At 35.8% G+C, this 24,417-nt stretch overlaps 2 protein-coding genes across 2 annotated transcripts in view; both read right to left on the bottom strand.

The window, feature by feature from the left end:
- The window catches only part of LOC150100292 (intermembrane lipid transfer protein VPS13C-like), a 171,317-nt gene extending 156,299 nt beyond the window's left edge, over positions 1–15,018 (bottom strand). The window contains exons 1-2 of the mRNA XM_090402629.1: positions 14,871–15,018; positions 4,002–4,121 (exon numbers count right to left, since the gene is read on the bottom strand). Coding sequence (XP_090258755.1) covers positions 4,002–4,121; positions 14,871–15,018 — 268 coding nt within the window. The remainder of the gene's footprint in view (positions 1–4,001; positions 4,122–14,870) is intronic.
- A 2,620-nt stretch (positions 15,019–17,638) lies between these two features.
- The window catches only part of LOC150100291 (intermembrane lipid transfer protein VPS13A-like), a 254,905-nt gene continuing 248,126 nt past the window's right edge, over positions 17,639–24,417 (bottom strand). The window contains exon 16 of the mRNA XM_090402628.1: positions 17,639–17,941. Coding sequence (XP_090258754.1) covers positions 17,639–17,941 — 303 coding nt within the window. The remainder of the gene's footprint in view (positions 17,942–24,417) is intronic.

Genomic DNA, 24,417 nt, shown 5'->3' with positions numbered 1-24,417 from the left:
TAAACAAACTCCTGAGTCACACCACTAGTGACTTTCCTCTTCTGGAATATTGCTCTTCCCATACACAACTTGCTGATACCTATCAGATAGACAATCTCCAATCCAATGCACTTGTCTAATATCCAACCCCATTTGCTCTATTTTAGTATCAGTTATCATGCAATAATCTATCAACAGCCTTTGCAACATCTAAGTATACTACTATATATCCATCTCCTTTGTCCAATAAAGCCGTTACCTTATTGTGAAAAGAAAGTAGATTACTAAAACATGACCTCCCTTTAGCAAATCCATGCTTTCCACCAATTCTGGATCATGGTTCTCACCAGCCTCTTGAACACTTTAACCAAAACAGCTGACACACAGATAGGCCTATAATTTGGTGATTGAGTTCCTTCCTTTCCCTTATGAAGCGGCACAATCTTGCCTTCTTTCCACTCCTTTGGAACTTTATGTCAAGGCAGATTACTTCAAAATATGTTATCAAGTCTCACAGCCTTCATAATATCAAGTTTGCTCAATTCCTCACATACCTCTAGCTCACTTACAGTCAGTCTCTCCTGTCCTCCTCATCCACTGCTCTCAAAATATCCATGATGTTAGATTCACAAACATGAAAGGCATTTATGAAAATGGTAGAAGGGCAACAGTAGTTGTCATATCATTTTCTCCAATCATTCTTCATTTGCCTTGTTTTTTACACTTCTAGCATTGTATACAAACATAACAGCTCATTCTGTGGGATCATAACCACAAATAAGTCTCATTGTCCAGTTCCCCATTCTGATATTAACCCACATCACTATACTTGATATTGCCTGCCATTCAACAAAATTATCCTCATATTTAATGTTTAATATTAATATTATTATTATTATTATGTAACACCTGCAGGGAGTCCAAAGACTCATCGAGGGAGGGCACCTATTCTACAACTCTGCCTCCACCTCAATCTACCAACTACAACGAACCACAATTACACAAGCACACCATCTACCACCCACCACCACCTTTAGACAATCACAAACACCCATGCCCATGGCAGGATTCGTACCCACAGCCATTTGACTGGAGAGCAGATACGTTAACCACTGGAGCAGCCAGACTGGGTACACTCCTTTTCCCTCTTTGTTATTATCTGAATATTACATCTTGTATTTTTTGCTTAGAAAGATCTCACATAGTTTTTTCTTCTTTGTTTCGGTAACACCTATTATATCGATCTGGTACTTCTGCTAGTTCAATTTCTTTTCCATTGATGCTTATGTTCATGGTGCCAATTTTGATCTCTGCTGATGTTGAGCTTGGGTTTGTTCCAGTAGCTGAATGTTCCATCTTACTGCCTTATTAACATCAAGTTTACTTAGTTCCTAATATACCTCCTACTCACTCATCATCAAATCCCTGCCCTTCTGTATACTCCAGCTTCTTATGTCACCCTCACAAAGATGAATTACCCTGATAAACTGCTTCAACTACATTCTTCTGTCAGTTACCAATCTACCATTGTTATCAACTAACATCATCTCCTTCAACCATCATCATTCTCTCTTCATAATTATCATTCTTTCTTCTATTTGCCATATATCAAAAAAAAAATCACTAGGAATTTTCTTGGCTTGATTTGCTAATTTCTACTCATACTGCACTTTTGCTGTCTTTATCAACTGAGTCACCTTCGTGGCCTGTTCTTTGTACCCTTCATGCAACTAATTATTACCAACATTCTCTTGCCTCCACATTGTCTTCTTCTTCTTCCAAATTTAATGCTTAAACATTTCATTCTTTAACTTTAATTTCAGATACTGCAACTGTTAAATAGCTGTTAATCAATGCCTAAGCTGCATCTGTCTCATTTCTACTCAACTCTACTTTCTATGCTATATTCAATTCCAATTTTCTCCTAAGCTTTTCATAATTACTGGCACAGTAGTTTCACATGTATCCCATCTTCTTGGATGTTCTCATATGACTGGCTACAGTCACTCTTGCCAACTGGGGAAGATTAGACATTCCGATCAAACATGCACTATGTACTTTTAATCACTGACAGTGCACACCTTATCATACTCATGGTGAAGAAAGTATGTTTGTCAGTGACATAATACAAAATGAAGCTTCTCATTAACTTGTTGATTTTCAATATCACTGTGGAAAATATGTACAAGCATTTTTTTTTCAGTTGTAACAATGTGACAAGTAAGTAACACTATGCTATTTTTTTCCCCTCAAAAATCTGCAAATTACAAAGTTCTTATGTTTACTAACAATAAAGTCAATTAAATGATTTCTTGAACTTTTGAACTACAAGGATGGTCTGAAAAGTTCTCAGTCTAACAATGAAAAAAACGAATTTATAATTTCAAACTTATTTTTATTTTTCAACATAATCTCCCTTAAGACTAATACATTTATTCCAACGATGCTCCAGCACCATTATCCCATCCCTGTAGTGGTTCTCAGTAAAATCTGCAAAATGCCACTCTAAAGCTGCAATCACCTCTTAATTCGAAGAAAAATGCTGACCAGCAAGGAAGAGTTTTAGTTTTGGGAAGAGATAGAAGTCAGAGGGAGCCAAGTCTGGGAAATAGGGTGGATGTTCCAACAATTCATAGTGCAGATCCCTTAATTTTCCCATTGCCAAAACACCTTTATGGGCAGGTACCATTGTCCTGATGAAAGATGATTTTTTTTCTTCTGCAAACCAAGTCTTTTCTCACGAATTTTTTTGTCTAGTCTGGTTAAAAGATCAGAATAATATTCCCCAGTTATTGTTTTACCCTTTTCAAGATAATAAACAAAATGCCTTTAGCATCCCAAAACACTAATGCCATGACCTTAATGGACTTTCCTGCTGATGGAACCAACTTTGTCTTCTTTGGTGCTGAACAATCAGCTTCTGTCCACTGTTTGGATTCTGGTGTGTAATGGTGAATCCAAGTCTCATCCATAGTAATAAATCGATGCACAAAACAGTTTCATCTTACTGATCGCATAATCTGCATTTGCTGTTATTATTGACGTTTATTCTTGTTAAAATGCTCCAAGCACTGTTCAGCGATTTTCAAGCAAGTGCATTTTTGATCTGCTGTAGCGATACTCAATTTTATCCATTTCAAGGGATACAGACAACACTTTAGCGTCCAACAGCTGTATAAAAAAACTACTTGACAGAATGACTTGCGATTTCACATCAATGCATATGACAGATATACGAACTTAGAAAAAAAATCTTGCCAATAGTGTTGCCATTTATGGTTGCAGCCAAGAACTTTTCAGACCACCCTCGTATAGTGAAAATATACAGCTAACATCCATTTCTTGCTTTATAAAAGTATTTAAAAAAAAGAAAAGAAAAGAAAGAAAAGTAATCGTTTTTCACAACTTTTTTTTAATCACGAGGGGTGGTTAGGCTTAATGGCCTTACTAGCCTTCTGCCAAAAAATCCTTTAAAAGTCTTACTACTTTGTTTTGCATTGGAGAGGGGGGGAACTTCATTCAGGTAAAACAATTTAATACCATCAGTCATACAGTCTTCTGTATGACTGATGGTTTATTTATTTATTTTTTTTTTTTGTTTTGTTTTCTAGAGCTTCAGCAAAACCAAGAAATGAAAATAGCAAATAATTATAAATAGCAATGCCAACCACATAATTAAGAAATTATGTGAATGATGCTAAAAAATATTCCACTAGTTAATGAAGTAAATAGTTTGAAAACTGTTGGGATGTTATATATATATATATAAGTAGTCATTAGTAGAAAAGCATAGACCAGAGAGTAGTAGTGCAGTAAAACTGAAGAATTCAAGAAAATTGACATATTTCCATGGAAATGTTTGAAACACAATATCTGTTTTTAGAATTAATGGATGAGCAAACTCAATAATTAGTTCTGAAACCAGTAATTAATTCAGGTATGAGATAGAAAGGCACTATACAACAACATACACATATTAAAAACAAAATTTTCATAATACTGCTGATATTTTCACAAAATACCTTTAATTCTAATATCTGTTATTTTGGCCTTTGCATTACAGATTAATATTCCAAATGACTGCAAGCTTGCTTGAATCTTGACGTCAATTACTGTATCTGCTTTCTTTTTCTTAGAAACTGCTATTAAAAAGAATAGAATAAATTTTATCTATAAGTAACTCTATATGAATGGGCCAGTTTTTGTTTTTTTGTTTTTTTTTGAATATGCATAAAACCATATCAAAAAAATAATAAATGCACATCGAATGAAAAACAGCCATCACAGTGAACACATGAGCACCAAAAGCATATATAATAGCAGAAAGTCTGTAACAGTGAATATCCTTAAAATAGAACTTCTGTTATAGGAGTGTCTAGAACTGTGACAATTTGCTGTAATAAGTAGTATTTCCAGTGATAGTTCAGTGCAGTAATGAATTTATAGTTAAGATTAAATTTTAAGAAAAACTTAATAAAGAAATAATTCGGAAAGCCTAAAGTACAGTAATATTATTAATTCAGTTTTATCCGATTCAATCCAAAGTGGATTCCATCCCCCCCCCCTACACACACACAACACCACCACCACATAACCCATACACAAAAACTACACTCATTTTTTTAATTCAAATGCAAACTGTAAACCTCTTTGACTGTTTTGTTTTGTTTTCAATAATTCTAAGTATACCACATTGCTAGTATCCAAATAAATGGTTTTCTTCCTGCTCTAAAACATCAATGGACTTTTTTCAATAGCAATAATAGATTGCAGGATATTAAGTAATCTATAAGTGAATTCACTTATGGTGAATCTGTAAGAGGGAAATCATCTATAAACTAAATTCCTCTCCTCTGGACAGCATCAAGAATTTTTAAAGAAGTTTTAGGCATATCTGCTTGGGTGTAAAACAGCATCACAAATGAAAAAGGATGCCTAGTTTTTTTTTTGGATATTGAGTAAGCTATTGATATGATGTATTTATGCTAGGAGAGATATCTGATCACATCTGGTGATTTGTGCATTGTTTGGGGTAAGGTAATGTGAGCTGAGATCTCTTTAGTGAAAGAAAAGGCAAGGCCGTGTTTGGGTGGCATTGAAGGTGACCAGATTGTTGTTTCTTTGTTGAAGGAGAGTATGCAGATCAGTGTTTAAAGTGCTGGTTGTAGATGACCTGGATACCCAGGATGTCTGTGCACTGCATGGTTTGTCAAATGAGTAGGATGAATGGAGAGTACTGTCATCTGTAAAGCAGTGAACAGAATTTGTGGTGATTGAGAGTAGGTCATTTACGTACAGGAGAAAGATTAGATAAGATATCCCTGAAGTACTCCTGCATCGGTTGTGAAGCTTGAAGACTGGAAGTCATCCACCATGAAATACAGTGAATGACCAGATTAAGTTAGCAACCCAGTTACAGAAGGTGGGAAGTAGACCAAAGGATGGAAATTTATTTAGCAGTCCTTGATGGTTTAAGGAGAGAAAATTTTCACTGAACCATTCCATTGCACCTGTTCAGGCATGGGTGATGTAAGCTAAGTGGTCAGTAGTGGATCTTGAATGGTGGAATCCATATTGGTGGTCGGTGATTAACTGATTGGCCTCCAGGTATTAGAGAAGTTGGCTATTGATGATGTTCTCCAGTGTTTTGGAGAAGACTGAAATGATGGCATTGGTTGGTGGGTTGATGACAGACTTCTATCTCCATTTTTAGAATAGGCTGGATATGTGATTGACATTCAAATCAATTTGTAAGTGCGGTATATCAGTAGCATCCCATTGCCCTGCCTATCTTTGAATCATCAGCAACAAATTGAACATCTTCTGTCAGGTCTGTCCCAGCATTGACGTATAGATTAAACAACAGTAATCAAAGGACTGATCCTCCCGGGAGATGGGATACACCACTGGTCACCTTAAATCTGGCAGATTCCCTCTCCCACCCATTTACCACTTTCTAATACCAAGGACCCCCTCCCAATCCTTTTACTGCTGGAAGGCAAGTAATGCATGTGAATTAAATCAGTTAATTTATGTTGGGTATGCCCCTCTTAGCCAGGAATTCAGTGCTCCACTGGTCATGACTGCTCTGTTATACTATATACAATCTCTTCCTTAAGATAATAAGATAAAATCTTCATTTTGCTCTGACAAATCTATAGTTTCCTCTTCAAAAATGCAAATTCAGCAGTCAAATGAAAAAACTAGATTTTGGGAGTTTTGAACTTGTGCCTTGCTATGCTTATATATGCTTTTGATTTTATCACATGTGCACAGTGATGAAACCAAATACCAGTGAAAATATGATATCTGAGTTAATCTATTATTGAGAGGATATTTGCTGTATTTTACTGCTTAGCATTGCTGGCTTTAAGCCAAGTGAAATACACTATGCGCTTTGTGATCTCTATACACTTTGTGATCCTCATGGGCATGAAATACACAAATCTGGAAGTGATTATGGAATTCATAATCTTCTATCACACAGATTCAATGTTTTGGCACTGTCTGTTCTACAAGTACTTCAACAATCATTGCTCCACTGAACTGGCAACCATCATTCCTCCACTTTCTGTTGCACCTGTTTATACAAGAGCAGCAGCTGCCCACACACACCTTCACTGTGAAGCATCATACCTGCTTCTCCTCGTTTATTCCATCCTCTGTCTACTGGAATAGCTTTCTGAAAGAGGTATTCCCAAACAACTACAACCTGCAACTCTTCAAAAAAAAATGTCAACAAACTTCTATCACAGTTCTCACTTGCACCCTACTTGTGACACTGATGTGCTTATAGGTCCTTCAACCTCTAATGTATGGGATCAGTATATAAAAAAAGAATAGACTCAAACTATGGACAAAGAATAATAGCTCTCAATTCAATGTTAGTAAGTGTAAAGTTATGCATTTTGGCATGATGTGATTTCCAATAGTATATTGGTTGGATTACGCTTAGAGAAACTAATGAAGATAGTGATCTCGCAGTTATTGTGGATAAGAATTTGAAGCTCAAAGATCACACAGCAAAAAGTGCAAATACAACCCAGAAGAAAGATGGGATGTTGAAAATGATAAGGCACTTTATCTTTGCAAATTATTGTTGCCTCTTTAAAAAGCCTTGATATGCCTGCAATGGACTACTGTGTACAGAATCTGGGAGATTAAATCATCCAGGTTTCAAGGGTATAAAGAAGTTGTGGAAAGGGTGCAAAAAGAGTTACAAAGATGATATTGAGATTATGGAATGTAGATAAAGGACTAATTGAGAATATGCAGAGTGCATATGCTGTTAAACATGAGAAAGTTGGGTGATGTGTAAGAGTTTATAAACTTCTGAAAGGGTGTTAAATTTTTTTATTTATATGGAAAGTGTTGAGATGACAAGGGACATCTGTGGAGTTAGGTTTGTGGGTATTTAAAAAAATAGAGCTAGGATTTTCTCTCATTGAGAATGAACAGTATGCTTGTTTTAACAGTTAACGTGTTTAAGAGAAAGTGTGACATCTTGTATGGGATGGGTTATGGCTTCCTTCAGTGAGATCCTTAACTTCCTGGAGGTTTATGATAACTGGAAGAAGTTTCCACAACTCTCTCTCTCACAAGCAGAGTACATCACGTTATTTAATAATAACGTGATGTACCTTTTTCAACTTATATTTGGAAAATATATGATTTCCCTATTGATTTAACTTGATATCTTGTTGGGTCTGGCACTGAAGATGAAATATTTAAATGATTGCAACTTTTTCTTGTTCTTAGTATTGCAACTTGTTCTTCTCTCCTCAACCTTATGGTTGGTGGGATAGCAATATTCTACTTTAGTAGGGAATAATGATTATGGAACAAGATGATTTCCCATTGCCTTCCTTGCCTTAAAGTAAGTATTTATGTCTTGTGCGTGTGCTCGTGGGACCAGTTTGCCTATTTTGAGAGACGAAAAAACCTGAGTTTCTGAGAGAAAAACCCTCTGCCTCTGTATGAAACCAGCTAACTTACCTTTAGTCAAAAAGATCTGATAAAGGTACCTCGTTTCATGGATGGTAAACGAATCCAGGTCTTTCTGACAATACCGACTGAGCTAAGAAGGCCTTCGGCATGAATTAATTATTCTTGGCACATTGCCAGACTCGGTTCTATGAGGTGTGGGCACATAATAGCTACGTTGAGTCTGATGTTGTTGGCAACATTAGAAGGTAAGTTGCACATACAATACTCTATATGCCACATGATTTCTAAACCAAGAACCTCAAGGAGGATGGGAAAATATATATATTTATCTACCTGTGTGGTTGGGTTTTCTGTAAACTACAAAAGAAAGGGTGTCACCTTTGGACAGATGTGTGATTAGAATATCTAAACAAAACAAACAAACAAAGAAATGTTATTTTCTTTTTCAATAGTGAATTGGATTGTGGGGGTGCTGAACCTAGATGAACCTTCCAAGGCACTACTACAAATTGTAACCAAGGCTAAGCACACAAACAACTGTTTCATCGAGTCTTTTTGACAACAGATTAATGACAACCTGTAGCGGCTGACTTTGCACCTGAAAAGAAATATAACTTTTTTAATATGTTTATTTTTTATCTTCTGAAATTCTTTATGGACAGATATCTAAGAAATATCAAACAGAATACTCCAACGTTCAGGAATGAGAATAGAGAAGAGTTCAAACTTGAAGAGAGCTAATGACTGTATTAATAGTAGATAATTAAGCATCAGTAGCAGGATTTGCTCAGGAAGCTAAGCAAAGCTGGTGTTTCTGTAGACGCAGAGAACTTTAGAAGAGAGTAAAATTTGGGCATCATGGCTCAGACACAGTAGACTCTTTCCTCCTCCATCTCAACAGTCAGTATCCCAGAATCCAGTTCATTATTGATAAAGAAAATAACATCTCGTCTTTTTTAGATACTCTAATCACACATCTGTCCAATGGTGGAACCCTATCCTTTGCAGTTTACAGAAAACCCATCCACAAAGGTAGATACATATATTTTCCCATCATCCTCCTCCTCAAAAAATATAGTGTCATCAAACCCTTGTCAACAGAGCCTACAATTTCTGTTTTGCCTAAGCTTCCCTTATAGTGGAGTATGCCTTTGTTCACCATACCTTCCTGTCCTGGTTTGCAATGCAAAAAGATCTGCAAATTATCTGTCTCTTCCACCTCCTCACATCCCTCTCAACACACAGACTACAGTAATGCAATTACAGTAGTCTTTACCAAAATCGTACCAATATTTTTGGTGAATGTCAGAATGTAGAAAATAGCGATATGATAAGAAATTGTGAGGTTGTACCAGAGAGCTGTGAGGGTGGCGTTGAAAGTGAGAATGAAGGTAATAATACAGAGCAAATTAATGGTTTAACAGATAATAAAAAATATGCGATAGATGCAATGAGTGAGATCGCATGGTTGAGCGGAGCAATACATAGGGCAAAGCGGCAGCTGGAGCGTATGCACAAATGTCTACTGAGTGTACTAGCCAATAAAAAAAAAGTATGATAAGAAAAATAAGAGTATGATTGTGAACGTAAACAAAATGAAGGAGCAAGTGCAGTATGGAGATTCGTTAGTACGATTGAGAGTTTGACAAAATCGTATCAACCTGGTGCGACCATTAAGGACGTAAGTGAGTCTATTAGGGAGCAAAAGCAAAGGATGAAAGAAATGATAGTGGTGGCAGGGACGAATGAATTGAAAGGAGATAAAATGGATATGATAGAGGACCTGAAGGAATTTTTGAGGTAGCAAAAGAGCAGAGTGAGAGAATTAGGATGGTTAGTCTGTTACTGCGGTATGACAGTGAAGAGTTTAGAAGGAGGGCCATAATTACTAATAACTTTATGCGCGGATTATGCAGGATGAGTGGTGTGGAATTTGTGGACGTGTGGAGCAAGTTCTATGGGAGAAAGGATCTATATAAGATGGATGGTTTGCATTTCAATGGATTCGGTGTAAGGAGACTTGAAAAAGTGTTGTTGATTGAAGTGGATGTGCAGAATCAGGGAAACTAGATTTATTGAAGGGGTGGGAAGTAGATATGCATACCTTAGGGAGGCAGTTGAGTGTATGAATGGTGTTATTCATACACCATTGAATATTATACTCATTCATACTCAAAATCATGAATGAGTATAATATGCCCGAGCGAATAAGGACAATAAATCAGAATGGGATAGTTAGTATAAGGCATCAAGGTAGGGATGGGACTAACAGGCTTCTGCAATTCATGTATGCTAATGCTCGGAGTATTAGGAACAAGAAGAAAGAATTTTTGCCCTTGGTTGGCACTTCCAGACCACAGGTTATTGGCATTAGTGAAACATGGCTGACTGAAGATGATATAGCTAGTGGGATTGAATGTTCGGGGTATAGTGTGTTCAGGAGTGACAGAGAGTATAAAATTGGGAGAGAAGTATTATTGATGATAGCTGATGAACTGCAGCCAAGGAGAATAGAAGTTGAATTGCAGGATAGAGAAAAGAGCACATTTGAGGCTATTTGGTGTGAGATTGAGGCTAGCTGAACAAAATAAACAATTGGGTGCTACTATAGACCAGGTGATGGAATAGATGGTGGAGATAGCATGCATAAGCAAATAGAAGAAATGAGTGGAAGGAAGGTGATTATTATGGGAGATTTTAACTATGGTAACATTGATTGGAAGGAGGAGAGGACACATGGGAGGAAGGAATTGGATTTTATGCGGTTATTAAGGGATAACTATCTGCGACAGCATGTAATGGAAAATACTAGGGGTCAGAGAGTGCTTGACCTAGTAATTGCATCTGAGGATTTGACTGTAACGAATATGACCACATTGCCACCAAATGGTGAGAGTGATCATAGGGTCTTGACTTGGGAGGTGGCTAAAGGTGTGGAATTTACAATTAAGACAGGGTGCATGTAGAATTATCGGGCTGGTAAGTATGACAAGCTTAGGAGCTTGATTGGTTCAGTGCCATGGCATGTAAAACTGCAAGGGCTGGATGTTGATAGTGCATGGGAGGCGGTTAAGAAGTGTTTGCAGGAGGCAATGGCTGACTGTATACCTAGAGTCTGAATAATAAATCAAGTAGTGATTTAACCCCTTAACATACAAAGATGTCTGTGAAACATCTTTTGTTTATTGCACCAAAATTGATTTTGAATTTTGGTTTCACACACAAAAACAACTGAATATAGACGCTAGACAATCTTGTGCCTATTTCCTTTCAGCCGAGAAAAGTTGCCAATGGCGTGTATCGGCCTATTTCTTTTGCATTTGCACAAATTCATCATTATTTTTCAAATAATTCAAATAATGATGAATTTGATCCAGCAAATCACCCTTGCCCAAAACTCGCCCACAAAATTGGCAGAAAAACGACCACTGTCTGATTTTTAATTGGTACGTTAAGGGGTAAATGGATGAATAACACCATTAAGCTTGAGCTGCAAAAAAAGAAACAACTGTGGAGGGAATTTAAGGAGAAAGGTGACCTGCAGACACATGAATGGTATAAAGCCCAGGCCAGAAGTATAACAAGTGTGGTAACAAAAACAAAAGCGGATTATGAAAGAACATTAGCGATGCAGGCTAAGAGAATCCCAAACAGTTTTTTTGATATGTTGCAAGTAAAAGAAAAAATGTATACAGCAGATTGATTTTAAAGAATGCCAATGGTAGGGAGGTAACCAAATCAGTTGATATAGTAGAATTACTGAGTGAGCACTTTGCAAGAGTATATCATCCAGGTGGTGACATTGTAGAAATGGAAGAACCAACAGCTTATACGGGAATTGTGGTGAATGAAGTGGAGGCGAATAGTCTATTACAAAACCTCAATGTCAATTCATCTGTGGGACTGGATGGTATACCAGCTCATGTCGTACGAGAAGCAGCTAAAGAATTGTCAGTGCCTTTGACCATTTTGTTTAATTTGAGTTTCGGGTCTGGGTTAGTCCCAAGGGGAATGGAAAGAGGGGAAAATAGTTCCACTGCATAAAGGTGGTTCCAAGACTGCTGTTGAAAATTACTGGCCGATCAGCATATCAGGAATTGTTGCCAAGGTCTTGGAGAAAATAGTTAAGAAGAAAATACAAGATTGGATAGGTGAAAATGGGATACTGTATGGGGGACAGCATGGTTTTTGTGAAGGGTAGATCATGCCTCGGTAACTTGCTCACGTTCTATAACACAGTGACGGTTGAACTGGATAAGGGTAATGGGTTTACAGTGATTCTACTGGACCTTGCTAAAGCCTTTGAGAGGATGGAATTCTAATCAGTGAACTGCAGCATATGAGAATGGATATAGGGTTGCTAAGATGGATAGGAGGGTGGTTGATGGAGAGATATCAGAGAGTGGTTTATTCAGGAGTAGAGTCCCAAAGACGGCCTGTGACTAGTGGTGCACCGCAGGGGTCTGTTATTGGACCACTACTGTTTAATTTGTTCATTAACGATATAGGAAAGGATCTGAGAGGAATTGTGCATCTGTTTGCAGATGATGCAAAATTGGGTAGAGCAATACTGAATGCTGAGGATGTCAAAATTTTACAGGATGATTTGGATAGTTTGGAGGACTGAGCTAAGGAGAATGGATGTCAATTTAATGTGGAAAAATGTAAGCAGCAGTATATCACATTGGTGGAACTGTACTCCAGGAGATTGATGAAAGCAGGGATTTGGGAGTGTTGGTGGATAGAGAGTTGAAGTTTAGAGGACACATCGCAAAAGTGGCAAAATCAGCTCATCAAATCACTTGGTTGCTGAAAAACAGTTTAACACGTTCGCTGCCAACTATGAGTATACTCATATGACACTTACCGCCAGCAACGAGATTACTGTACTGACCTTGAATAAGTGAAAATGCTTGGCTTGTGGAGCTAGCATCAAAACTGTGTATTCTCATAGAAGGTATATGTTCTGCACAAGCCAACTATGAGTATACTCGTATGACGCTTACCGCCGGCAACGAGATTACCGTACTGACCTTGTAAAAGTGAAATTGCTCGGCATACGGGAACAGACTATGCCGAAGTAGTGTCGCAGTGAACGTGTTAACGAGCAGAGACAAACAGGTTATTGTTCCTCTGTATCGAGCCTAGCCTTGATAAGACCACATCTAGACTACTGAAGAAACCCTGGTGCCCAGACATGGGCGGCAGGGTTTCTTCTTGATGGGGAGGAGGTTGAGAGGATCCAGAGACAAGTGACCAAGATAATATCAGGACTATGGAATGAACCTTATGAGAACAGGTTGAAGATTTGTGGGCTGCAGAAATTGGTTGACAGGCGGAAAAGGGGTGATATGATTGAGACATTCAAATTACTGAAGGGTTTCTATAAGATTAATTCAGAATATATTTTTGAGAATAGGACTGGTAGTGGGAGGACTAGGGGCCATCCATGGAAGCTTGGTAAGAGTGTGTGATTAGCAAGGGCTAGGTTTTTTACTTGGAGAGTGGTAAATGAGTGGAATAAGCTGCCAGAGTCTGTTGTGGGTGCCATGACTGTAAATGAGTTCAAGGTGAAGTATGATAGATACTGTGTGAATGTTGAATAGCTGTTCTTGACATGATGTTGGGCCTCCCTCGATGAGTCTAAGGACTCCTTGGAACTGCCCATAATAATAATAATAATTACCATTCCCTATATCTGGAGCACTTCAGAAAAAAATAGCCAGAACTTTTTAAAAAATATAATCTCTGCACTACTTTCAAAATCAAACCTCAATTGAAGCTGGCTTCCCTTCTCTGCTGTCCTATTCACTTCCTCCTCTCTCGGTTCCTTGTTCTTACAACTTATCATATTACAGTCAGACTGAGAAATTTGCTAACACCCACCTAGATGAACACAAAAAATACACCTGCCACCATAGTTGTGGCGGTGGGTGTATTTTTCACATGTCACATCAATCACATGTAACAGACCATGCCTTAGATATCTTGCACAGAATCAGATGGAAGAAAACTATTGTTCTTCATTACAGTAAATACAAACTTGACTCTCTTTAGAATCAGTAGCATATTTTAAAAAACAGCCTAATCTTAATAAATACAGTTGTGTTATCCTTTGCTACATTTGGGAAACTTTAATTCTTAGGCCTCCTGCCTAACATCTAAGGCTTGTCAACAATACCTATAGAGGGCATCCCCTAATAGGACTTGAGTCTTCATATAATCACATAATTTCTTCTACTTATTGTTTCTTGTGTGTTTTTGTGTGTGTAATTACAATTTTAACATTGTATTCCTGTGTTTCTGTGACAGAACCATAATATTGAAACAATTAAACCTGCTGTGTAATTATTTCTATTTTTGCTGTAGCTATTCCATTAAATTGTATTATGAGTATGGTGAAATTTCTCTCCAACCCAATTAATGTTCAGGTAGGTCAACCATACTGATTACCGTTTTGTATCTATAAGGGCAATTTGGTAAAGCATTGAATTGTCCCCAGCAGCTGAATTGCCAGGCCTATAGCAAGACTCCACATATTTCATCCTGTTAGCCATGACTTTACACCAGACAGCCTCGAGGCTGTCTGGTGTAAAGTCACAAGGCTGTCTGGTGTCTGGACATTATTATTATTATTGTTTTCAGGAGTTTCTAACCTAACTGGACTCAAACAATCATATATCATTAGCACCTCCCACTCATATTCTATCCCCTCTGTCCTTCCTAAAAATACTATACCCAAATACTTGATCAATTGATTCCAATTATTACATGTGACTGTAAGAGCTAGGTTTCATTAATGAAACTAATCTCAGTTTCATTAATCTTAAGCTAAAATGTATTCACGAAGGCAATGAACTCAAACCCTTTGTTCTGAAGTTTCTGGAATTTATGTAAAAGATAAAACAAGTTACCTCCTGGCTTTTTTGTATAATTACATCAACAGTATGCTTGTCCTGGTTGGGCAACTTTCTCTTTTCCATTCCCAGATACACTTAAAATGTCTACACCCCAAGCATACATTTCCACCTCTTCATCAGCTTCATACTTAGCTCGATAGCATTCATAATCATTATTATATTTACATACCATAGCTGAACTTACATACACACATTCTCAACATTCCTTTCAGGAATCTAGTTTTCCTGACTCTGCACATTAGATCTCATCCCCTAGTAAATAATTTCTCCAGGTTCATGATGCCAATTCCATATTCAAGTATAGACCATCCCTCTTATGCATGTTTTCTACCATCAAACTCACTTTACACATCAAAAAACATACAACCATTTATTCTGCATGGACTGTGCATTGAATCATTTGCTATTATTAGCCCTCTTTCTTAACTCAGTATTGTCATATTGCAGTAATAAGCTAATGCTTTTCACTCTCTCACTTTTCTTTTACACTTCTAGCAAATCTTTCATATCTTCTTTCATACTATATTTATCACTACTCAAATCATTACTTCTAATAAGCACTACTGTCACATTTACTTTTCTTCTCTCTTCTTCTATTACATTTGTCAAAACTTTAATTTTTGCTCCCAGGAAGCTTCATGTAGTGACTCTGTTGCCATGCTAAAAGTTCATGACCAAATCATCATACCATATTACTTCTTTTTATATATATTCTAAGTGACTTGCCTTATTGTTATTATTATTCATTATTATCTTGCCTACTTCACTGCTTTTTCCTGCCTCTTCTTGTTCTGTTCCTTTTTTATATAATATCAAATGTCAAGTTGCCATCATTTAAATCTCAGGTCTTGAAACCAGCAGGGCCCCTGTAGCTCAGCTGGTTTCAAGGGAGCCCTTTGGTTGAAAAGACCTGGTTTGAATCCCATCTATGATACGAGAAACTTTTATCAGTGCTTTTCAATTAAAGGTGAGTAGCCAGTCTCATACCCAGTCTTGTTTTGAGAGATTTCATCTCTCAAAATAAGCAAAAAGGTCCAGAGAACACATATCTAAAGACATAAAATATTTGCCCTTAGGGGAGGCAGCAGAGAGATGGCAATCTGGCTCAATTAATTGCCAAAAATATCTAATTAGGGGGGGGGGGCTCACCCTATCCCCAATGAATGAGAAATGGATGTCATCAACAACAATGCTGCAATGCATCTACTCAGTGGGACTCAGGCCTGCTCTCCAGCATCTACATTAACTCGTGCTTTTGACGCTGATTTGTTTCGAGATATTTTGACATTTTGAAGACTATCTAAAATTAACAATATATTTTCAATTATATTATTAAATGCACTAAACACAATAAATCCACTAAAAGTTACAATTATGTACTAAAATTACACCAATCAATCTAAGAAAATTCAATTAAAAAAACCTACAGGGACTTCATGATAACATATCTGCATTCAAATCCTCAAACTAGACTCACTGAAAAGAAATTATATTCTTGTTTTAATCCTGTACCCAAGTGTAAACATGAGCATAAATGTTACTTCGTGAATACTCTGTATACAGAAACTGTTGACTTCACATCAATTGCCTTATTATTCCATAATGCAAAAACATCATGGAAAGGATCACCAGTTTTGACCTTTACTGAAGCCGCATCAGTGACAGCCTAAGAAGATACTATGGTTAAATCAATGCAGAAGTCATATACATACAGAAAAAAAAGGTTATCACCCTGTTATTAAATACTAAGAGAGATAGTTTTGGGAAGTTTTTTGCTTGATTTCCAGACTTATATTTCTCAGTATAATCAAAATAGAATTAAATGGAATAACTACAGAACAAAGCAGGTTTAATTGTTTCAATATTTCTTCAGAACATTCCTGAAGACATCTTCATGAATACAATATTAAAATTGTAATAGAAAATACAAAAACACACAAGAAACACTAAGTGAAACAATAAATCTTATGAAGGGACACCCTCAATGAGTGCTGCTGCTGCCTAGCCTTAGATGTTGGGTGGGAGACCTAAGAATTAAAGTTTCAAATCTTGGGAAATTTATCACAACCATATATATTAAGATTAAGCTGGTTCTTAAAATCTTCTACTGATTCTAACAAGAATCTTTCAAGTATGTATTTACTGTGATGGAGCAAAATAGTTTTTACCCTCTAATTCTATGCAAGATATCCAAGGTATGGTCAGCTAGACCTAATTGACCATAGTTGTGGTGGCAGATGTATTTTTTTGTGGTCATGTAGGCAGATGTGAGCAGATCTCCCAGTCCATAATAACCATAATAACTGGCACGACATCAGTTGGATGAAAACTATTGCTCCATCCCAGTAAATACAAACTTGAAAGATTCTTTTTTGAATCAGTAATAAATTAGCTAAAGTGCAATGTAAATTTGTTCAGTTGAGAACAGTGATAATATAGTGGTTTGAATTCGAGCACGACTGGATGAAGGATTAACATATTTCTGAACTTTGTAAGATCTTAAGCCTGATTTATTTTAGACAAGAAAACAAATGAATTTTATCCTAAAAGATGAAATATGCATTATGTTGTGAAGTTTAATGTAACTTCAAGTGATCTTTTGTCTTTAAGATTATTACATTACTCCATAAGCCTCAAATCAGATAATCTAAGATCTTGTCAAGGAAAGACAAAGACTTTTGTCTTTCCTTGACAAGGAGAAATCAAAACCAAGTGAAGTATTCTTTAGAAAATGTATAAAATCATGTAATAATATAGAGATTAAGAAAAAAATAATTACAAAGTATAAGTGATTAAGTAAATAATAACCGCATACCAATTTTTTGCTTTGATATATCTTTCTTTTCTAATGACACTTCCTGATATTGTGATTCTTTCGGTATTACTCTTTTAACGTCATCTCCAGATGTTTTTTTAATAGCTAGTTGCTTTTTTTCTTGCAAGGAACTCAATTGTTCTGTAAAGTTATTAAAAAAAGCTATAACATTTAAAATAGCATCTTGATGTAATATTACATCCAACTGTGCAAATGAAGCATTAATGAACTGAGCTGTAGATTGATAGACTGTTGAAAAATCTGGTCCTTTCTTATCAGCCTGAAAAATAAAAACAAAATTACAAACTCAGAAAAAACTGGATATCAAACTAGTATCTGTCTGCAATATGCACATGGTATTTAAAATACACAATATAAGTTTCCTTACTCAGTACCCCCAACAAAAGACATGCTGGTTCTATACAATGATTTTTCCCTCTATCTTAGTTTAGCATCTACGATGATGGGTACTATTAATGAATTTAGGACTTTTGCAATTTGGCTATTTCAGCTGAATGAAATAAGAGCGAAATCATAATATTGGGGAAAAAAAAAAAAAACTGATAAATATTAACAGACTGAAGATTTAAATAAAAGATAATTTACTTTTGTTGGGGGGGGGGGGTCAACCAATGATGCCCTACATTTGATCAGGCCAATAATGAATTACTACTCAAAAACTGATCACTCACATTTTAAGAAATGCTGAGGAAATCAAGATACTTAGGAAAGATTCATTAAGTGCTCATGTTTATCAATTAATTTAGGGAATAAACATATACAGCAGGTATGTCGCTTCACTGAACCAAATTCAGCCAGAGAGCATAATAAAAAAGTTAGTGAATCAAATATATCAAAAATAAAGACAAAATAATCAACAGATTACATTACTCTTGACCTCAGTCCACAAGACACTTATTTGTTAAAAGGCCTTGTGGCCCTCTCATCCGTGGGAGTGATATAAAAATAAAATATATAAATGTGTTCAGTTTCTTTATACAGCTACACCCCAAGTTACGTAAGTAATGCTTCTGTAAATCTTTACGTAACTCAAATTTTACGTAAGTCGAATTTGTAAATTACATACATACAATAAAATGTTCAATGGCTACTCATACTGCTGTCTTACATTAACTTTTTTGCCATTAATCAGATATTTTCCATTTTTAATATGTTTCATTTTTGGAGGTGATTAAAAAAAAATTCAATTATAAAAAAATGTATCAATTGTATTTGAATAACATACATACTGTAAATATGAAAGTCTGAAAAATACATAATATAAAAGAAAATAAAAACAAACTGAAATATTCACTTTTCAAACAAAAAATGTCTTGTGATGGCTAAGTTGGCTGTTCTAAAGAATGATGTTCTGCAGGAAGCTTTACCCCTTTCGATGTTGAAGGCTAAGGGTAGTCGGGGTCATCTGAGTTGTCATCTTGACTTTGTTGTGAACAGCATCTCACAAACAGTCTAGAGTAGATTGTGTGGTCACACGCTTCTTGTCCTCATAGATGGACTTCTAGCTAGACATACGGCCGCTAACATTTTCAAACCACTCAGTGTTCAGATATCCATTGATTCTAATTTTGCTAATGCCATATCTATCAAGTTAAAAACTTGATAGACATGGCATTAATAACATTAATGCTACTGCACCTTTCGTGCTTTCAACAATGCAAACTTTATCATTCATTATTGTATTCATGTCGAAATAGGTTGATTTATTTCCCGAGCTATTGTTGATAGAATTTTCCACGAATTATTTTGAATTTTTCTTCTAAAGTAATGCAGACCTTTGTTTCTTAGATTTATTACCGGCACATTCAGTTTTGCATTTGCATTCCATTTTAAGAGTAAAAAAACGATGAAACTATCAGTGATGACAAGTGACCGAGCTATGTTAAAGATACCAAGCAATTTTACACCTGGTTTTTTACTCCATTTTTCCCAAGTAAGCAAACAGACAAAATGTCAAGTTTGCGCCTGCAATTTATGCAAGACTAGCTGATCCTACAGGTAGTGCAAGACCAAGACAACTCGTGGTAAAGGTGGAGCAAGCTCTGATCACTAATCTTAATATTTACCCTTAATGCCAAAACACATCTCCAAGAAGGGGATGTATGATGTTTTGTATTAAAGGCAAGGGGCCACTGCCCAGACCGGTTTCGACCTTTATTGAGGTCTCATCAGTGGGAGCCAGGCTAGAAATACTAAGATTTAGTAATGCAGAGCTTGTAAGTATTTTACCAAAACAAGTTACCATAAGGTGTTATAACCTTATTAAATAAAAATCTCAGGAGGAGATATAAATGTAGAAAGTATTTTTAACTTGGGTATAGTTATGTTAAAGATACCAAGCAATTTTACACCTGGTTTTTTACTCCATTTTTCCCAAGTAAGCAAACAGACAAAATGTCAAGTTTGCACCTGCAATTTATGCAAGACTAGCGGATCCTACAGGTAGTGCAAGACCAAGGCAACTCGTGGTAAAGGTGGAGCAAGCTCTGATCACTAATTGCTTGGTATCTTTAACATAACTATACCCAAGTTAAAAATACTTTCTACATATAAGTGACTGAGCTAACCGCACGAGGCATCTACTACTGCAATAAGGCTGTCAAAGATGCACCTGCGCAATGCCGCAAACGTTATTATGTAACTGCGAATTTACTTAAATCGGATGTTATGTAACTCAAAGTGTAACTGTACATTAACTTCTGGACACAGGATAGGTTAATAATGTAATGTTTAATGATTAAATGTAACTCAACACTGCTTAATTAGCACTGTTAATGCATGTGTAAATATGTGTATATATAAATAAAATAATAAAAAAAAAGATGCAAGAAAATAGTGAAGAGAGAAAAATTCAGCTGTGAAGAAATAGCGTGATTATGCACTAATTAACTGATGGGTCTCCAAAGCATTGAAGAATATGCTGAAGAATTGACTAGTGAAGTGTTTTACTCACATTCAAAGTTTCCATTCCTCTTGGCAACACTTTATATTTACAATGTATCACTGAATTATCTTTAATAGGTTTCTGTAAAAGAAACATATATAACATGTGCAGGAAGTGAATCATCAAATAGATGTATTCATATTTCTATAATGCATGAAGTGTTGATCATCATAAGGAGAAGATCTGTGATTTTTTTCAAAAATAGTTTTAAGTTGAGAAATGCCTTCATAGATTTTCTGACTATTGCTACAGCAAACACTGTTATAACATACTTGCTCACTACTAAACAAAGTATCGAAAAGCCCCCATAAGCACAATGCTAGAGAAAATTCACAACAGTAAACTATCCAGTGGCTCCCTACTAGTTTGCTGTGGTAAGCATCTACTGTACCTCTATTCCCTATGAGAGCCTTCCATGTGAAATATTTTCTAAGCACCGTAAACCTCCAGCTATACAAAAAAGTATATCAACAAATTCTCTGTCTGTTAATCCTTGCCATGCGACCTCAAGCAAGTGGGACATTATATATATTCTTCTTATTATTATTATTCCCTTCCATCTTCAAGACAGGATGAGTCCCATGTGGATAAGAGCCTTTCACTGTTCTCTGTCCAAAGCAAACTTTCATATTCCAACAGCTTTGAAAGTCCAGTGCAGTCCTAAGGACTTTGAATCATGTTAATCTTGGTCTTCCCCTGGGTCATGTACCCTTCATAGTTCCCTCAAATACCAGGCAAGGAATTCTGTCCAGTTCCATTCGCACAATAAGACCAAACAGAGCTGATGCTTTTTAACTATGTAAAGAATTGTATCCCTTCGAGAGACATTTAAATCTTGCCGTACTTGTGCATTAGTCTTATGTTCTGGCCAATATGTTCTGTTGATTTTCCTGAAGTATTTCATTTCAAAAGCTAACAGTTGACTCTCTCTGCTTCTTTTTTTAAGGTCCAAGTTTATGTTGATGGAATTTATATGTTCAAAAGATATATTTCGGTGATTACACCACATTTTTTATTATTCAGTTATACAAAATACTGAAATAATAGTTCCCGACAAGTTTCGTAAATTGTAGGATTTACATCTTCAGGGGATAAATAGTATAACTTAAAGTTTAAACAAGAGAATTAATAAATACAAATCATAACCGTCTGGCTATTCATAAACTCAAATAACAGAATGCAGATATAAAACGATGTCACGTGTTTGACGAAAACACGTGTCATCGTCCAGTCACGTGTTTTCTTGTTCTCATTCATACAGTCCAAGCTCAGATTGAGGTAGATTTTTTATTAGAGCTGACCATACTTGATGGAGAATTAAACCTTGATTTTTATTGCATTGGGTTGGGTTTTTTAGCATATTAGCAGCGTCTTTAAATTTTCTTATATAACTGTTGTTTTCTATGTATGACATCGTCATTTTTTGCCAGAATACATCGTGTCCAGTGGAAGTGGTATGGAAAGCAAGACCCGGTTTTTTGTTCTCTTTTGTATTGTACGTCTTTTTGGTGTTCAGCCATGCATATTTCTCCAGATCTTCCTGTCTGTCCTACGTAGCAAATCCCACAAGAGCAATGGATTTTGTAGACTCCTGGTTTTTTAAGAGGATGATGAGGTGGTTTTGGTGGATGTAGGAATCTTGAGATTTTTTCCATCGGAAGGCTACTTTTATGTTGTGTTTGTTCATTAATTTGGCTAGCTTATCTGTAACATTTTTGATATAAGGAAGCGAGATTGCATTTTTGTAATCCTGTTTTATTGTGTTGTTAGTAGAAGGCATTTTAAGGATTCTCTTGATGGTGTTTGTTTCATATCCATTCTGTTGGAGGATTTGTGTTAAGTATTTTAGTTCTTCATTACATCTTTTTTGTGTGCTGGAGATAATATTGTATGCTATATCTCGAAGAGTTTTAATTAAGCTTATTTTTTGTGAAGGATGGTGGTGTGAGGTTGCATTTAGAAATCTTCCAGTGTTTGTTGGCTTCCTATATACTGAGAAGGAGAGTTTACTTTCTTCATTAACTTCTAATAGAATATCCAGAAAAAGAAGTTTTTTATTTTCTTCCTGTTCTAAAGTGAATTTTATGGTGTTGTGCAAATTGTTGAGATAATCTCTGAAATTGATAAGTTCATCTGTTGTTCCATTGAATATGATGAAAATATCATCCACATTGTATAAACAATACTTTTTTCACCTCAAGACAGAATCTGGGAACAAAAAGAAAGATTGACCATGGATTCATCATTATCACCAGTATTAGCAAACCTATTTATGGAAAAATTTGAAAACAATGCTCTTAAGAATTACCATAAAAAACCAAAAATATGGCTACGCTATGTGGACGATATGAAAATATCATCCACATAGCGTATATTCTGTGTTAAAGATACCAAGCAATTTTAAAAGATAAGTTTTAATCCTTATCTTTAACACAGTATATATCCAAGGTAAAAAACTGTCTCCATCTTACTCTCATTCTGAGATTTTTATTTAATAAGGTCAAAGCACCTTGTGGCAACTTGTTTAGATAAAATTTATAAGCTCTGCATTACTTCATCCTTGGTATTTTTAAGTCTGGCTCCCGCTGACGAGACCTCAATAAAGGTCGAAACTGGTCTGAGTAGTGGCACTTGCCTTTAATGCACAGCATCATACATCTCCGCAAGGGGATGCGCTTTGCATTAGGGGAAAATACTAAGGAAAGTGATCGGATCTTACTCCACCTTTACCATGAGTTGCCTCAGACATGCACTACGTGCAGGCGCAAACTTGACTTACTTGTTTGTTTGCTTACTTGAGGAAAAAAAAGGATTAAAACCAACCTTATAAAATTGCTTGGTATCTTTAACATGGCACCTATGCCCCCCCCAGTTTTTCAGTTTTGCACTTGACAAAACTAAAAAATGTGGTTTGCATCATTTACTTTCATTTATTGTCTATAATATTTCAATAATATTCCATAAAAATATTTCAACAAGAAAATTAAAAAAACAGAAAATGGAAATGGAAAATGTTAACAGAAAAAAAAAAGAAAATGGAAAAAACAAAAAATGTCAACATTGACAATATAGCTAGGCCAGCTTTTAGCAATTTTATGTGAATAACGTGATCTTGTCTCCAAAAAAAAAACGGTCATCTTATGAAGGCGAATGCCTTCATAAGATGACCGTTTTTTTTTTTTTTTTTTAAATAACCCTATTAAAAAGCCTTTTCATCATGTAAGTTCAAGTATATAATTACACTGAGCTAATTTATGTTGTGAATTGTGAAAATAAGCTTACATCAATACTACATTACAATTGCATTCTGACTTAAGGGTTACAAACAAATGAAAATCAGTCTTGATACATTTTTTTTAATGATATCTCTGATTTTTATAAGAATGGTCATGACTTGCAAATTATGCAAAATAAGATATTTGAAATTACTTGACTATTTATTAAAATTAATCTGTGGACATAAGATAGGTTTTAGTTTATAACAGACAAATAGTGCCACTCGTTGTCACAGATAGGAATTACTTCACAATTTGGAAACAGCAGTAATTTGCCCCGGAGAGTATCTCTGTGCAAACTAACTTTTGGCAGGCACAAATAATCTATGAAAGAATTAATTTATTAAATTAATTACATAAGATACTAACTCCTTATTGAAAACAAATCTTCTTTATTACCTTCAGCCTTCAGTGGAGGCTGCTCGTGATCAAATAACTTGATAATGTATGAGATGTTTAAAAATGGGGAAATAATTGTGCAAAGAAAATAAGGCATACATTTTGAATGCATTTAGA

Source organism: Typopeltis vanoorti, chromosome 13 (assembly GCF_054136105.1).
Source record: "Typopeltis vanoorti isolate ZY-2024b chromosome 13, IOZ_Tvanoo_1.0, whole genome shotgun sequence".
Lineage (NCBI taxonomy): Eukaryota > Metazoa > Arthropoda > Arachnida > Uropygi > Thelyphonidae > Typopeltis > Typopeltis vanoorti.
This window is presented reverse-complemented; position numbering and strand designations above follow the sequence as displayed.